Source organism: Pseudorasbora parva, chromosome 5, assembly GCF_024679245.1.
Source record: "Pseudorasbora parva isolate DD20220531a chromosome 5, ASM2467924v1, whole genome shotgun sequence".
Taxonomy (NCBI): domain Eukaryota; kingdom Metazoa; phylum Chordata; class Actinopteri; order Cypriniformes; family Gobionidae; genus Pseudorasbora; species Pseudorasbora parva.
In genome coordinates this window covers 46,431,148-46,447,283 of record NC_090176.1, presented here as the reverse complement: position 1 = coordinate 46,447,283, position 16,136 = coordinate 46,431,148, and the positions used below count along the sequence as shown (strand labels likewise).

The following is a 16,136-nucleotide window of genomic DNA, read 5'->3' as shown; positions in this document are numbered from 1 at the left end:
TTGAAAATCTGGAATCTTAGGGTGCAAAAAAAATATATATATATATATATTAGTATTGAGAAAATCACCATTAAAGTTTTCCAAGTTTTTCTACACTTGTATGAATTTCTCTGAACGTTAGAATATGGTCGAGATTTTTATAGCTAACGTTCCCATGTTTCTTTCAGAGAGGTTTTATGCTAATTGAAAAGGGCACGTTCTATTTTTTTATGATTTATTATTTGATGACCTTAAACTAATTTTCCGAATATGTTTAAGGAACCAAACATTGTTAGCAAACATATTTGGGATGGATGATAGTTCACCCAAAAATCTAAATTCTGTCATAAACCCACCTTTAAGTTAGCTGAACTCAAAATAAGACATTCAACGAGAAAAATACTCTGGAAGTCAATGTGGACCAGAAAATTTGGTTACCACAATTTTTCAAAATATCTTCTTTCGTGTTCAACAGAAGAAAGCAACTCATAAGGGTTTGTAACATCTTGAGGGTGAGTAAATGTTGACACTTTAATATCTTGAGATTCAATTCACATTTCAATTATACTTGAATATATCTTGAGATTGCAGAATAAATGTAAATACTTAAATTATAAGCACTTCATATGAAAGGATTTAAATTTTGCTTTAATAAATCGCCTTTAATCAAAGAAGGAAAGGCGCGCGCATCGACTTGACCCTCACACTGTTTCCATGGTAACCGTGAGTTATTTCTGTCTTTTTAATGTACCCCGTGGACTTAATAGTAACTACACACAAATAATTCACCACCGTTAAGCTATAAACAATCGCTCTTGAGTTTAGAAAAACGGTGAAACGGAATGGATTAATTCTTGGTGTTCGGCCGCCCTGGGTACTGTTTTCCTCAGGCGTTATTATGCAACGGCTTTAATCCTTATTAGGATTATACACTCAACACTGCCATGACAACTGAAACGTGAAAGCTAGTATTATGTCTTAACGTTAGTTGATTGAAGAATCGATAACGGGTGACATTTTGAACACGTATTTAAAAAGATGGGATGCTTGTGAACATACTGGTGTCGTCACATGGCTGAAAGACGCGGCTGTGTTGTTGAATTACTAGTGGCGGGTGACAGCAGCGAGTCTCTCCAGACTCCAGCTATACACAGATAGATACCAAAATAGGAGCTCGACATTCTCTAGTGGCTGAGGCTAAATACAGGGGCCACATGTCTGATCTGTAAGAGCACAAGTTGCACTGTTGGGGATAAAACTTCTCCAACGAAGAAAGGACGAACTGTGTCAATCAGTCATTACGGGCCAGGTAAGCTTGTTTTTACATTGGGGCTAGTTGTCACAAGCTCTCTTTCTTTGTTGTGAGAGGTAAAGAATGACATAAATTAGGTTGTTTAAAAAACCTAGTTCAGTGGTTCACAGGGTTAATATATTTAACAAAAACTTAACAGACATGTTTGTTACTTAAACGAATGAACTGAAATAAGACTCCAGCTAGTTTTTTTTCTTCTTCTTATTTCTCATTTAGTTTAACGTTATCTAGTTAACTTGTAGTGTATTGAGAAATTGACATGCTTGTTTTCATTAGCAGTGCTTTTGTAGTTTTTTTTTTTTTTTTTAACCTTTTCCAAAAACCTAGTTCAAATTTATGTTTTTACACCGGTTGCGCTTGTAAAAAAAAAAAAAAAAAAAAAAGGTTCACAGGGTTAATATATATTTAACTAAAACTTAATAACAAACACGTTTATTACTAAACGTATTAACTGGAAAAAAATAACCATTTATTTTAGCTGGTTGTTTTCTCATTTTATTTTAACCTTATGTACTAAAATAATAAATACACTTGAAATAAAAATACATAAAATTATACATATTTTGAAAACAAAAATTATTAAGATGACAAAAACAACAAAATTACTAAAACGGCAACTCAATTAAAAAACGAAATAATCAAAAATGTAATAAAAACTAATAGTATCTCAGTGATACTAAAATAACACAGATTCAAGATGCTTTTATTAGGATATATATATATATATGTGTGTGTGTGTGTGTGTGTGTGTGTGTGTGTGTGTGTGTGTGTGTATAATCTTGTGCTTATAAATAAAAAGGATTTTTTGAAATATAAAAGAGTACTTAGCAGGGGTGGTAAGTAATCAAGTAAAAATACTTTGATACTTTACTTAAGTATTTTTTTCGGGGATCTGTACTTTACTTGAGTATATTTTATTTGCATCTACTTTTACTCTTACTCCACTACAATATTAAAGGCAAAGTTTACTTTTTACTCCAATACATTTCCCCATGCCCGCTCCAAGTATTAAGTATTTATTACACTTGATTTCCAAACCGGTCTGGTCAGTCATGGATGATCCAGTCGGGTATAGACTTGGAAAAGCTGACAAGTCAGGTTTGCCACACTAACGTTAGCTCAGTGTTTCCCCAACTTTTATATTTTGCGGCACACAATTTGCTATGAAAACATCGGTAACATTTTACAATACAGGTGCACTATTATAATTCATGCCTAACTAATGCACAGATAATCATGAGTTAATGTATTACTAATGAAGAACTAAACCATTTATTAATGATTACTGCATCAGCAACTAATGAACAGTCTCTATGATTAATAGATTAAGTAATATATGAATTGCTATTAATTAAATATGACATCATTAATTCCCTAATAACACATTACATTAACTAATAATGTAAATTCATGTATTCAAAGCCATGCATTCCGACTTTCAGTTGTGTTTAATTAATCATTAATCATAACAATTGGCAAAATTATACTATGACTTTACTTGTTGAGGCACATGACTATTAACTAATTGTTATGTAATATGTCATTGTGGTTATGGCTTTTGAATTAATTTTGAATTAGTTAATAGTATTTGCTCCTCATCTGTTTTATGGAGCTAATGTTATGGAACATGTCTATTTTAAGTTTAACCTCTATACTGCGTTAAGGTTCTTCATTGTCTCCTATTTATTGCAAATCTAACAATCTTAATTGCAATATCTAATCTTATCATTTGTTCAATTAAAGCATTGCATATCAGTCCCAAAAGATTTTATCTGCTTAATGATATATACAGTTAATTTGAATATTTACTTTTTACTTTCGGTACTTGAGTACGTTTTAAATCTGATACTTTTGTACTTTTACTCAAGTGATGTTTGAATGGAGGACTTTCTACTTTTACTGGAGTATTTTTTTATTTAGGTAAATATACTTTCACTCGAGTATAACTTTTGAGTACTTTTACCACCTCTGGTACTTAGTAAAAACAGACTATAGATTCAGACAAGAGTCCGCTATATAATGAAAGAAGTTTAACCAAAATGGTGAAATTGAAAAGTGATAAATGTCATAAACAGTATTGTCATACGTGTTTTGTTTTGTTTTATTTTATTATATTTACTTTTTTCATAATTGTTTTACTGTTTGTATTTTGCCAAACAAACCTATGCTTCATAAAAAATAAAAAATTTCACTGGAATAAATGTCCAGCTAGTCCCAGCATCTAAAATTTTTAATTTGCTTTTAACTGCATTGATGTCTGCCCTTATCTGTAGAAATTTTACTTTTTACATTTTACAGTTTTTATGCCAATTCATCTTATATATAATATATCACATAAGCAAAATGAAAATATCAATGAGTCAAGCATAACTAGATGCTATTACTATAACATTTTAGGAATTTTTCTTGGGGATATTTTAAGTAAATTTTCTCAGGACACTTGAAAACTAGTTTCACTGTAAACCTAAATAAGTTGTCAAACCTCAATTTTTTTTTTTGCTTTTACTCTCCCTTTTGAGTTCCATGACAAAGCATGCTGGGAAAAAGAAATCCCTTCCCAGTTTTTGTTAAATGTAAGTTTGTCTATATTAAAAGAAACAAGTTTATAACACTCAAAACAATGAAACAGTTCACTACGTAAAATGTGTCCGTTTTGTCAACTCAAAAGAAAAGGAAAGTTCGAAATATTATAAAATTGAACTCATTTGTTTAAATTAAGAAGAACCTATCTCAAATCTTCTCTTTCCAGGTGCAATGTCAGGAAAAGTTCAAAGCGGTTACTCCTACGAGTTCTGCGACGCTTCTCATTCATCAGAAGTGCTGGAAGCTCTTCATGAGTTCCACAGCAGCGGCCTATTCACGGACATCACGCTGCGGTCTTCATCTGGACAGCTCTTCCACTGCCACAAGGCTGTCCTATCAGCCCGCAGCTCCTATTTCAAGGTAATGTTCACCTTAGACATGAGAGAACGTTTAAATGACACCATCAACCTACCTTGCATAGACGGGGAGATTCTGGGTGCTTTGGTGACCTACATCTACACATCAAAGATCAGCATAACTCAGAGCAACGTTGAAAGTCTTCTAGAGGCTGCAGACTTGTTGCAGTTTAGCTCGCTCAAGAAAGCCTGCGAGAACTTCTTGATTCGTCTGCTGGATGTGGACAACTGTCTCGGGATGCACTCGTTCGCCGAGCTTCATGTGTGCTCTGCACTGGAGCGAGCGGCTTTGAGGATCATATTGAGCCGCTTTGAGGAACTCACACTTCAGGAGGAGTTCCTAGAGGTGGATTTCCAAAAGCTCACGGTGATATTAGCAACAGAAAACCTTAATGTGTGGAAAGAGGCAACGCTATTGGACGCGGTGGTGAAATGGGTCGCCCATGACGCGGTTCCTCGAATAGACCACCTGAAAGAGCTTCTCAACTGCATCCATCTTGACGTGAATGACGTATACCTCAAAACCGCTATGGATCTACGCAAACGATGCTCTGAAAGCAAATTGCGATCGCTAATTCTCACCTCCATAAAGCCAAGCAAAGGTTTCTCACACTGCTGCAAAAAACTAACATGCAGCTTGTATGTTATTGGTGGATATTACTGGCACCCGTTGTGTGAAGTCCACATGTGGGACCCCGTTTCCAACACGTGGGTTCAGGGCAAAGACATGCCTGACTTTGCAAGAGAGAGTTATAGTGTGGTACTTCTAGGCCCTGATATCTATGTGACCGGAGGATACAGGACAGAAACTGTAGATGCTTTAGACTCTGTGTGGATTTATAACATAGACTCGGATGAATGGACAGAAGGATGTCCAATGATCAAAGCCAGATATTACCACTGCTCAGTGGCTTTACGTGGGTGCATATATGTCATTGGCGGATATACGGCAGGAGCTCCTACACGAGAAACTGAATTCTATGATCCCTTGAAGAAGACATGGTTCCCTGTGGCTGATATGATACAAGGTATGAGAAATTCAAGTTGTGTCCCAAATGATGCACATTGCACTTATTCTATGTACTCAAGCATGCATTTTATAAGGTGTGTATTTTATACTGTGTTTAATTATTTATAATACACACAAATGCTAATATATATATTTATGATTTTTTTTTCAGTTTTATAAAAAAATTATATAAAGATACATTATATTTCTTAAATATATAGATGCATGTGTGTGTATTTTGTATAATAACTATATACAGTACTCACACATATATTATGTAAACAAAATTTATATTGGATGTGATTAATCACAATTAATTTTTCCTCAGCAATACTATTTATTCTACAAACTAGCACAGAATAGTGCATAAGCATAAGCCTTACAAATTGTCGAAAAATGACAGTAAAGACAGTTATAACTTTACAAAAGAGTTTTTATTATTTCACATAAATGCTGTTCTTTTAAACATTCTATTAAAGAATCCTGAAAAAACTATCCGTTTGCACAAAAATAAGCAGCACAACCATTTTCAACATAAATAATAATAAGAAATATTTCTAAAACTTCAACTCAATCAATTAGACTAATTTCTGAAAGATTGTGCGACTGGAGTAATGATGCTGAAAATTTTGATTTGATCAAAGGAATAAATACAATTTTAAAAGATATTCAGCAAGACATGTTATTTTAAATTTTAATAATATTTCCCAATATTACAGTATTATTTTGTCAAATAAACGCAGCTTTGGTGAGCAGCATATGAGACTTCTTACAAAACATGTGTAGTGCACCTTTTTTTTAAACTAAGATTTAAGCTCATTAAAGACAAATAATTGTTGGAAAATGTAACATCTTACACAGAAAAACCTAAAATGCCTGTTGATGGAAGTACATTATTTTTTAATTTTGACTTTAAAGGTGTGGGAAATGCAACCTCCTGCGTGGTGAATGACAGAGTCTATGTAACCGGAGGGCATTATGGGTACAGAGGAACCTGCACTTACGAGAAGATTCAGACTTACCGGCCAGATATCAATGAGTGGAGCATCACAACGATATGTCCACATCCTGGTGAGCCACCTATGTTTTGTATTAGATGAGCCAACATGTTATCTACACCATAGGCTCTAAGGCAGCATCCTAACAGAAATAAATCCATCTGCTTTCTCTCATAATGATGTACCTGCCCATATTTAACCTTCTTCACTCTCCCTTATCATTTGAAAACTCATCAAAATACTCTACTTTCAGAGTACGGTCTTTGCTCGGTCTCCTTAAACAATAAGCTGTATCTGGTCGGCGGTCAGACCACCATCATAGATTGCTACGACCCCGAGCAAGATGAATGGAGACAGATGTGTGCGATGAAGGAGAGAAGGATGGAGTGCGGGTCGGCCGTTTTAAACGGGTGCATCTATGTAGCAGGAGGGTATTCATACTCCAAGGGGACATATCTACAGAGTATAGAGAGGTACGACCCTGAGATAGACTGCTGGGAGATTGTGGGGAACCTCCCGTCGGCCGCACGCTCACACGGCTGCGTTTGTGTGTTCAGTGTGTGAAATCACTACACCATCACATCCAGTGGGGATTAAAAGTCTAAGACAACATGTATTTGTTAAAACCTGGGAATGGACAGTGTTAGAGTGATGTTGTGAAATTAATAAGCAACACTTCAGGTTCTGAATCTTTAGGTAACAAATAAAAAACAATCAGGGATCCTTTTCAAAGTTACATACTTTTCCAGACTCCCCTGTGGTTTTTAACCCATATTTAGCATCTGATACATGGTTTTGAATCCAACTGTTAGCATGCATGTTACAGTCTAACTATGCATGCTATCATGTTGCCAAAAATTGCTGGCATAATGTCGTAGGTACCGTGGCTCATCCTAATTAACAGCAATATATACAGCATATATATTAACAGCAAACCCCGACATGTTGATTGTGCAGAATTTATTAAACCGGCAATGGTAAAATACATTTGATATGCTGTCGCTAAATGCAAACCTTTTAAATATTTTAAATTCATGTAAGTTTTAAAGGTCCCGTTCTTCGCGATTCCATCTTTCAAACTTTAGTTAGTGTGTAATGTTGCTGTTAGAGCATAAATAATACCTGTAAAATGATAAAGCTCAAAGTTCAATGCCAAGCGAGATATTTTATTTAACAGAAGTTCCCTTTCAAAGCCTAGAGCGAACGGCCGGTTTGGACTACAGCAGGAAGTGCAGGGATGTAATGACGACACTAGAACCGTTTGTTGACTAACCCTCCGCCCACAAGAACACGCGAAATAGGGGGCGTAGTCTTGTTGCTCTCCCACGTGGAGAAGAGCGCGCATTCAGCGCTTACATCTCCCCGTTATGGTAAAAGGCGGGACCTTTCCGGGCAAAGTGCGCTAAGCTGCTGTCCAATCACAACACGGGAAGCGCTGGCCCAATCAGAACTCGTTACGTATTTCTGAAGGAGGGACTTCATAGAACAAGGAAATCATCAGGCCGTTTTTAGGACAGAGAAAACAGCGCTGTACAGATAAGTTAATTGTGCGAAAAATACTGTGTTTTTTTACACGCGAAACATGAACTCATGTTATATTGCACACTGTAAACATAATCAAAGCTTCGAAAACACGCAAAGAACGGGAACTTTAAAATAATATTGTCAATGACATTTATTTATTGAGAAAATATTATTTTATACTGATTAAATAATTTATTATCAGGCATTTTCACTCCATCCAAGTCCTGATCCATAAAATATTTACCCATGGGATGTAGCGTTATATTCAGTTTATATAATAGTACAGTCATCTGTATTCTGCAAACGTTCAACAGAAAAGGCCCATTCACACCAATAATTATTGTTTTAAAGATAACTATAACAATAACTTTATTAGTGTCCACACCAGAGCACGATATCTACTGTTTATTATAAGCGCGGTTCTGATTGGCTGTCAATGTTTTTATCGTTCGTCATTGTGGAAGGGATTTCATCAGTTTTTTTCATGTTTAAAAGGAAAAAAACAAAATAAGAATTTATTTGATTTATTTGATAATCAGGTTATCACTTGAATTGTTACCCTGATAATCTCAGACTTTTGAACCCCACTATATATAATACTAAACTGGTGAATGATGTTGTCAGTATGATGTTATATTTGTCCAACATGTGAAGTCAATGATAATGTGTGTGAGAAACAGTTTGTCTGTTATCTGTGCTGGAAGATAAGGGGCTGTTTCCAAATATATACGGAACAGCACAATAGATTGCAGCACTTCACTTTTTGCACAGTGACTTTGTAATATTTTGCAACTAAAAAAATCAAACTTGGTATTTCAGACATGATTTAAGTGTATTTATTCCTGAATCAGTATTTATTTAGATGATTTTGTATTTATAATACCAAGAACCAAGGATTTTACTAACAAAATGTGTGTGATGTGTAATTTATTGTTTAAAGTAATTGTGATGATGTCCAACTGTGTATGCTGCCAAAAATGTGAAAAGCACAAATTTAAATAAAGTTCCAACAATACTGTTTGTAAATCCTACAGCCATGCTGTTATTTCTGTGGTATCTACACAAAAATTATACAGTGTATAAATGTATAAAATTTATTTTGTACAACAGTGAAAACCCTACTAAAATGTTGCAGAGCAACACAAACTCCTTTTTCCCAGCACCTTTATGTTGGAGTAAATCGAATGAAGTCCACTTGTATATCAACCTACAATAATCAGATAAAAAAAATTATATAAGCAGTTTATCATGGTAAAGTCTGAAAAAAATCTGCCTACATGTTGCTAGTGGAAGTGTAAAATGTGAAAATAAAACTTCTCAACTCAACTTACAGGTTTGTAGCTAAACATGGACTTACCGATTTCTTTTTGTGGAACTTATAAGATGCTGGCAGGTCATATCTGAGCTCTGTGAGGGAGACGACAACAGTTCAGGATGAATAAAATATCATATTATGTCAACTTATAAAGCTTATGACAACCTACACTACCATAGGCTGGGTAAACCCAGCCTGATCTGCCGGCGATAAGCCAGTCTGTGATTGGTTCCAGCAAAAGTGTAACAAAAGCAGTAGAAATGAATGTACAGGTTTACAGACTCAGATGCAGAGCGAAATGAAATCGCCAGGAGATCAGGCTGAGTTTACCCAGTCTAGGGGTTTGCTGTATTTTGGATCAAATAAAGGCAGGCTTGATGAGCAGAAGAGTCTTCTTTCAAAAAAACATAGAAAACAGTAATGTTTCCCAACTTTTGACCAGTAGTGTACATGCATTGCACAAACTCCTGCATGTTCATGTTTCAAACAATAAAACCTACACTACTGGTTATTGCTAAGATTTAAAAAAAAAAAATATTTTTGAAATAATCTCTTCTGCTCACCAAGGCTGCATTTATTTGATCAAAAATAAAATAAAACAGTACAGTACAAAAACTTGAAATTATTGTGAAATAATATTACAATTTAAAATAACTTTTCTATTTGAATATATGTAAAAATATATATAATTTACATCTGTGATTCAAAGCTGAAATTTCATCATCCTTACTCCTTTGCTTTGAAAGTAAAAAAAAGAAAGAAAAAAAGTCTCCATTACAGATTTGTGCAAAACTTTCGCAATTTTCTAATTGTCGATAAAAAAACGTTTAAGAAAGCCTTTATTTTTAATAGAAGGAGATGTAGGCGTGTTAGGTGTGCATTTCTTTGTTGTTTAGAGACTCCAGTATTCCCATAATTCTTTCGTCTGTTCTCTGTTATGAGTTTAATAAAGAACTCTGTCTCATCTTCTGTACAAACATACCCCGTGATCTTTAAAAAATGACTTTTATGTTGGTCAGGTGACCTGTATGCTGAAAAATTACCATTGCAGCTACGTGAAATATTCATTTGTCAAACTGCCTAAAAAACCCCACCTCAAGCAAGTTTAAAAACGTTTTCGCAATATATGGAAGTTTTTGCAAATTTTATGTTTCAACAAAATGGTAATGGAAATGCAGCTATTATCACTTTTGATCTATTTGATGCATCCTTGGTGAATAAAAGTAATAATTTCTTTCAAATAAAGTCTTTCTGACCCAGTTTTGTGTAGAATGTTTACAAGTGTAGTACATTTTACCTGCAACGACTTCCATTTTCACTTTCCAGTCATTTGCTTTCTTCTGAATGTGCTGCACAAAAATGCAATGCAACTGTAAGTTTGCTTCTCCTCATGTACAGAGCTGAAGCAGTGAAATTTTGACTTAACGGGGTAACTTACATCTCGCGTTGAGGTCTTGTGAAGGGAATACACTGCCGTACTTGCCATGGAAATCGCTGTCTGCAAGAACTGCATGTCAATACCTACGGTGGAAGACATGGATGTATAATTTAATGAGAAGTTAATATGGAGCCAGATCAGCCTCAATAATAATACATTTACAAAACAAAATTCATAAATGCATAGCACAATTCACATTTGTAAAATCGGATTCGTAAATTCAAAACACGATTCATAAATGCACAAGTTAAAAGCATAAATATTTCCCCAAATGCTCACACAAATGCATCTTACCTAAATAAATGTAAAATCTTTACACAAATATGTATATATCAAGTTCTTGAATGCATTTCCATCACACATTTATGAAAGATGTTGCATGCATTTATGGATCGTTGAATCTGCATTTGCGAATCGTCACACGTGCATGGACTGCATTGCATTTGTGTGTGGGATTTTTGAGACCTTCCTGGCAGGTTAGGATTCGTAAATATCTTTTTTTGGAGGACGTTCTGTTTAGCCAATCGTGGTGAGCTTTTAATCCACCAATCAAAACGCTCCTTACTGATCAGACTCAAGAAGCTCACTCCTGCCCTTGTTCTGTGCATTCTTTCATGATCGGTTGTTTCACGACCTTTATGTAAAGACATTTTAATGGGTACTCTTTTTTTTTAGCACCTATTGCAATTTCTACAAAATTATGATTTATAATGTTCGCACAAAATACAGCTACCCGGTTAGCCTGCGATCACCATGGAAATGGGGCGGCAGCTCGTCTGACAATTGGCAGCTGCCACTGTTGTTTTCACTTCAGGTAAGTTTAGTCCCTAAAATTACACAGATAATACACACACCTGTTCCTGACATTTTCTTGCAAGCTTCTGTTAAATATTTACTTTAGAGAAATGGTTTAGTGTCTTCGGAAAAAATCTGTTAGAGTCTCAACCATTAAGCTAACGTTAAATATAAGAGGTAATGTTAGGCTAACGTTAGCCTTGCGCTATTAGGAAGTTTGGGCTCTTATTCACATATTATCTGTAGATAAGAGTTTTTGATAGCTTTGCTGGCAATGGTGTCATGAATGGAAGTAATGTTAATCTAATTATTTAATCTAAAAGTTTTCACTGAATCGGTGACGTCACTCACACAAAGCGTGAAAATGGGCTGAAACGATTTCAGACACGTTTTGATCTTTCATAGTGAACCAGTATTGACAATGTATTTTACCATGCATCTGTAAAACCTAAACGTAAATTCTGGTATCTTAAGATATTATATTGTATATCCTGTATATTATTTTTTCCCCTGCATTTTCACCTATGCTCTAGTTTATTTATTTCTAATAAACCTGACATTGTATACCACATATTGTTGGCTCTGTAACAAATTGTTTATGTTCCACTGTTTCTTTTTTTCTGCACACTTCACCACAGAGGCCAAATGAGCATTGTGAAATCTCACGTTATATTTATAACAATTCTTGTTGATGTTTGAATTGTATTTCAGGGTAGTTTGTGAAGACAAATTAACAAGAGATGTTGTGACAACCTGGACAGAAGTCGGTTCCAGATCCACCTTCCAGACCAGACTTCTCTCTCATATTTATTACTGTCTAATGGTGTATTATGTGTCCTCTGCAGAATTAGGTGCATGCAGATATTACTCAGGAACATGACTAAACTTTGTTTGCTATAATACATCTATTTAGTGCACCAGTGAAACATAATTTTCCCCCCACATTTGCTTGTATAACTATATCTTTGTCATAGTATTCTTTCAGTGGTTAAAGGGGTTTTCAGATGACAGAAGTCAACGTTAGTCAATACAATGATCTCTATGAAATGAAGCGCCAGATTTCCGGTGTTTTCCAAAATCTGTGACTGACCAAATCATGTGACCCTAGTTGGCGCTATATTGAGCAAATCCAACCTACTACTAAACCTATTCCTAATCCTAACCTTATAACTAGGGTCACAGAATTAGCTACTACAACAGAATGAATCTACAGAGCATGACGTGCAGGGAAAATAGTAGGCTAAATTTATTAATCGAGGGGACGAATTAGTATATCGTAGGCACAATTTACTTTTTTGTCTTGCACGTCGTGTGCGGTGCTCTGTATGGATCAGCATTGAATGGAATGGTTTACTAACCTACTAACTCATTAGAAGAGCCCTTGCTGCCACCTACTGGCATAACAATGTAACCTGCTATAAAAGTGCTGAAAAACAGCTAAAACACAGGCACATTAAAACAACAAATATTATTGATTCAACAATAACAGCCATTATACATTTTACATTTACATTACATATTTAGATTGCAATTTAATTATTATAATAATTGCAGCAAACTAATTATTAACTAATTAATGATTTTAACTATTTCAAATGAGTGTACATTTTAATGATGAAATGCATTTTTTTTTCTGTTGTATCTTATAACAACTGTGCACTGAAATTGTTTTGTATTTTTCTATTGGTTAATGTTATTATATTTAAATTTGCCAATCATTGCATCATTTGCATGTGCTGTACTTTATTTGTACTATTTTGGCGTATTTTTATTTATCGGTATATAATTTTTACTTATTCACCATTCACTTTTCTTTGGTTCAAAAAAGTAAATGGTGAATGTAAAGTAAATGGTGAATGTAAAGTAAATGGTGAATAAGGAAGATTATTATGCTTAATAATTCTATATGAGGTTAACATTTACACCTCCATTTGTGTTCAGCAGAGAAAATTAGGTCATACAGGTTTAGATTAGGAATAACCCAAAGATGATTCTTTTTTTGTGAAATCTGTCATATTGCTTTTTATGTTTTGTGAATAAATACAATGAGTGAGTAAATTTGTGTAAAGTAAAAATTATTTGGACTACATATGTAAATGTAGTTTAATAAAATGAGCAACAACCAGAGGAGAGCCCAAAAGGTAAGGTGAAATGTAAAAAGTGCTAGTAATAAGATGAATATTCAGATCTACAGAAATATTGTAACCTGTGACTTGCCTATGATAAACTATAAAGAGATCTAAAAAGACCACTTAATCTATTTCTCTTACTATACAGTTATAATATTGTTTTATATTGAAGTCATTTTTCAAAGATAACATGAATAAACGGTATGCAACTTTGGTGAATAAGACAGCAGGCTAACCGGGTAGCTGTATTTTGTGCAAACAATAAATCATAATTTTGTAGAAATTGCAATAGGTGCTAAAAAAAAAGAGTACCCATTAAAATGTCTTTACATAAAGGTCGTGAAACAACCGATCATGAAAGAATGCACAGAACAAGGGCAGGAGTGAGCTTCTTGAGTCTGATCAGTAAGGAGCGTTTTGATTGGTGGATTAAAAGCTCACCACGATTGGCTAAACAGAACGTCCTCCAAAAAAAAGATATTTACGAATCCTAACCTGCCAGGAAGGTCTCAAAAATCCCACACACAAATGCAATGCAGTCCATGCACGTGTGACGATTCGCAAATGCAGATTCAACGATCCATAAATGCATGCAACATCTTTCATAAATGTGTGATGGAAATGCATTCAAGAACTTGATATATACATATTTGTGTAAAGATTTTACATTTATTTAGGTAAGATGCATTTGTGTGAGCATTTGGGGAAATATTTATGCTTTTAACTTGTGCATTTATGAATCGTGTTTTGAATTTACGAATCCGATTTTACAAATGTGAATTGTGCTATGCATTTATGAATTTTGTTTTGTAAATGTATTATTATTGAGGCTGATCTGGCTCCATAGTTAAAGGTGCACTATGCAACTTTCCGTCCACTGGAGGGCGCCTATTCAAAACAAATGCGTAATTTGATGACGCAAAGTATGAGCGCAGCATCTTGGGAGATGTGGTCTTCTCATCACAGCCAGTGGAAAATAGGACTCGGGCAGAAATCACGTTCATGCATGCGGTTATTAACATTACTGTAGTCTAAAGCAGAGCAGGACCGAGTGTTATGGACCTGATCACAGCTGCTGGAGCGATTGTTAAACAAATACCCACCTCGCGAATACCGGGACTTTTATTATGAAGGGACGAGTAAAGTGCTTATGAAAAATAAAAGCCGAAACCGAGGGTAGCGCAGATGCAATTGACAGGCGACTCCCTCAAACGCTATGCTGAAACGTCCCAGTCCTTAGTTAAAATAGCAATTTTCTCACAATTTACAAATAGTTGGAAACATCTGGGATATTGTAGGTACTCAACTGAACAAAATATATAACACCAGCCTAGTGGTTTTTGGATATTTTACTGCAAAAATACTACATAGTGCACCTTTAAGCATGGCAGGTTGAGGTTAAGACTGATTCTTACCCTGGTTGTGCTTGGTGCCAAATGGCGGGTTCATGATGACCGTGTCAAACTTCTTGGCGTAACAGGACCCGATGGAGCACACGTCACACTGGACCACATCAATGTTTGACAATTCAAACTCCTCAACATTTCCTTTGAATACATCCAAGGCGTCATCGTCGATGTCAAATCCAACACACAGTCTTGTAAGGAAAGATTACGGTTATGTTAATTAATATAATCTGTAAAACCAAGAGTAATGGATAGGAGGATGGAGTTGTCTTACCCAGCATCTAGGACGGCGGCTCCAATAGACAGCACTCCACATCCACAGCCCAGGTCTGCAACTAGTTTATTCTGTATGTCATCAAAGGTGTTGTGGATAGTGTACAACATACAGCCTACAGAAAAAAGCACATAGGACAACTGAATGGTATATCATATACCACATTAACGTATGTTAAAACAAAAACACAATACACATCTCTTACATTAATTAAAAGTATAATACTCACCCGCTATATGGGGACTGGTGGGGTACTGCTCCAGGAGTATTTTGGGCTCCTCAAACCCATCCACCTGCTGAAGGCAGCTCTCCAGCTCTTTGAGCTTCATTTCGACATCAGATGATCCAGCTTATATCAGCCTGTATTGGTATATTTAATTCTAACGTTACTCGGATGAAGAACGACTGACTCTCTCAACTGAAGCGTCTAATGATCATGATGTCGTGCCGGATGTGTTACACGGATCTCCAGCTAACATATGGTGATTCTCCTCAAATGGATATTTCACACGGTAGATCGCATATGAAATGAAAACATGTAGTGCACTTACATGTGTGTTTTTCTTTTCTTCTTCTTCTGTAAGCTTTTCTTGCCTGCAGAGCATATTAGCGCCATCTGCTGGATGATTACTTTGCGTCACAATCATCGTAATGTTTTTACTTATGTTTACTTATATTTACTTATGTTTAAAAGAAAATGTGAAATAATTTAATTTGGTAATTGTTTTCAAGTGTCAACAGCAGAGCTACTAGCATGACATGGCTCCTTATCCCTTACTATGTAGTGCAGTATATTGAGTGATAGCCATTTTTGTAGTACTGTTTTAGTTGCTGAATTGAAATGCAAAATAAAAGGCACAATATCCCACTACTAATCCAAACATTAGTATGTGTTAGCAATGCATTTTTGGTTGGCGTGTGTGAATATAATGTCCTGAGAACCAGGATGTATTATTATTATTATTATTATTATTATTATTATTATTATTATTATTATTATTATTATTATTATTATTAT

The 16,136-nt window shown here is 35.0% G+C and overlaps 2 protein-coding genes and 1 long non-coding RNA gene across 4 annotated transcripts; 2 read left to right on the top strand and 1 right to left on the bottom strand.

Annotated features, from left to right (window-relative positions):
* Positions 1-53: 53 nt before the first annotated feature.
* Positions 54-7,049, top strand: klhl23 (kelch-like family member 23). Its single transcript, XM_067444508.1, has 4 exons — positions 54-1,288; positions 4,041-5,258; positions 6,158-6,310; positions 6,491-7,049. The coding sequence occupies exons 2-4, from the start codon at positions 4,046-4,048 to the stop codon at positions 6,799-6,801; spliced, it is 1,677 nt and encodes a 558-aa protein (XP_067300609.1). The 5' UTR covers positions 54-1,288; positions 4,041-4,045; the 3' UTR covers positions 6,802-7,049.
* Positions 7,050-8,841: 1,792 nt separating this feature from the next.
* mettl5 (methyltransferase 5, N6-adenosine) lies at positions 8,842-15,762 on the bottom strand. 2 transcript variants are annotated; one of them, XM_067444510.1, is made up of 8 exons: positions 15,670-15,762; positions 15,348-15,478; positions 15,119-15,233; positions 14,854-15,035; positions 10,515-10,597; positions 10,374-10,425; positions 9,119-9,168; positions 8,842-8,968 (listed from the first exon to the last, which is right to left on the bottom strand). In XM_067444510.1, the coding sequence occupies exons 2-8, from the start codon at positions 15,445-15,447 to the stop codon at positions 8,927-8,929; spliced, it is 624 nt and encodes a 207-aa protein (XP_067300611.1). In that variant the 5' UTR covers positions 15,448-15,478; positions 15,670-15,762; the 3' UTR covers positions 8,842-8,926. The 2 variants fall into 2 exon arrangements, with proteins under 2 accessions (XP_067300611.1, XP_067300610.1); XM_067444509.1 differs by having other exon boundaries at positions 15,348-15,711.
* LOC137076189 (uncharacterized) lies at positions 10,716-13,367 on the top strand. The gene is made up of 2 exons (XR_010905235.1): positions 10,716-11,328; positions 12,021-13,367. It is a non-coding gene; the product is annotated as an uncharacterized lncRNA (long non-coding RNA).
* Positions 15,763-16,136: the final 374 nt, after the last annotated feature.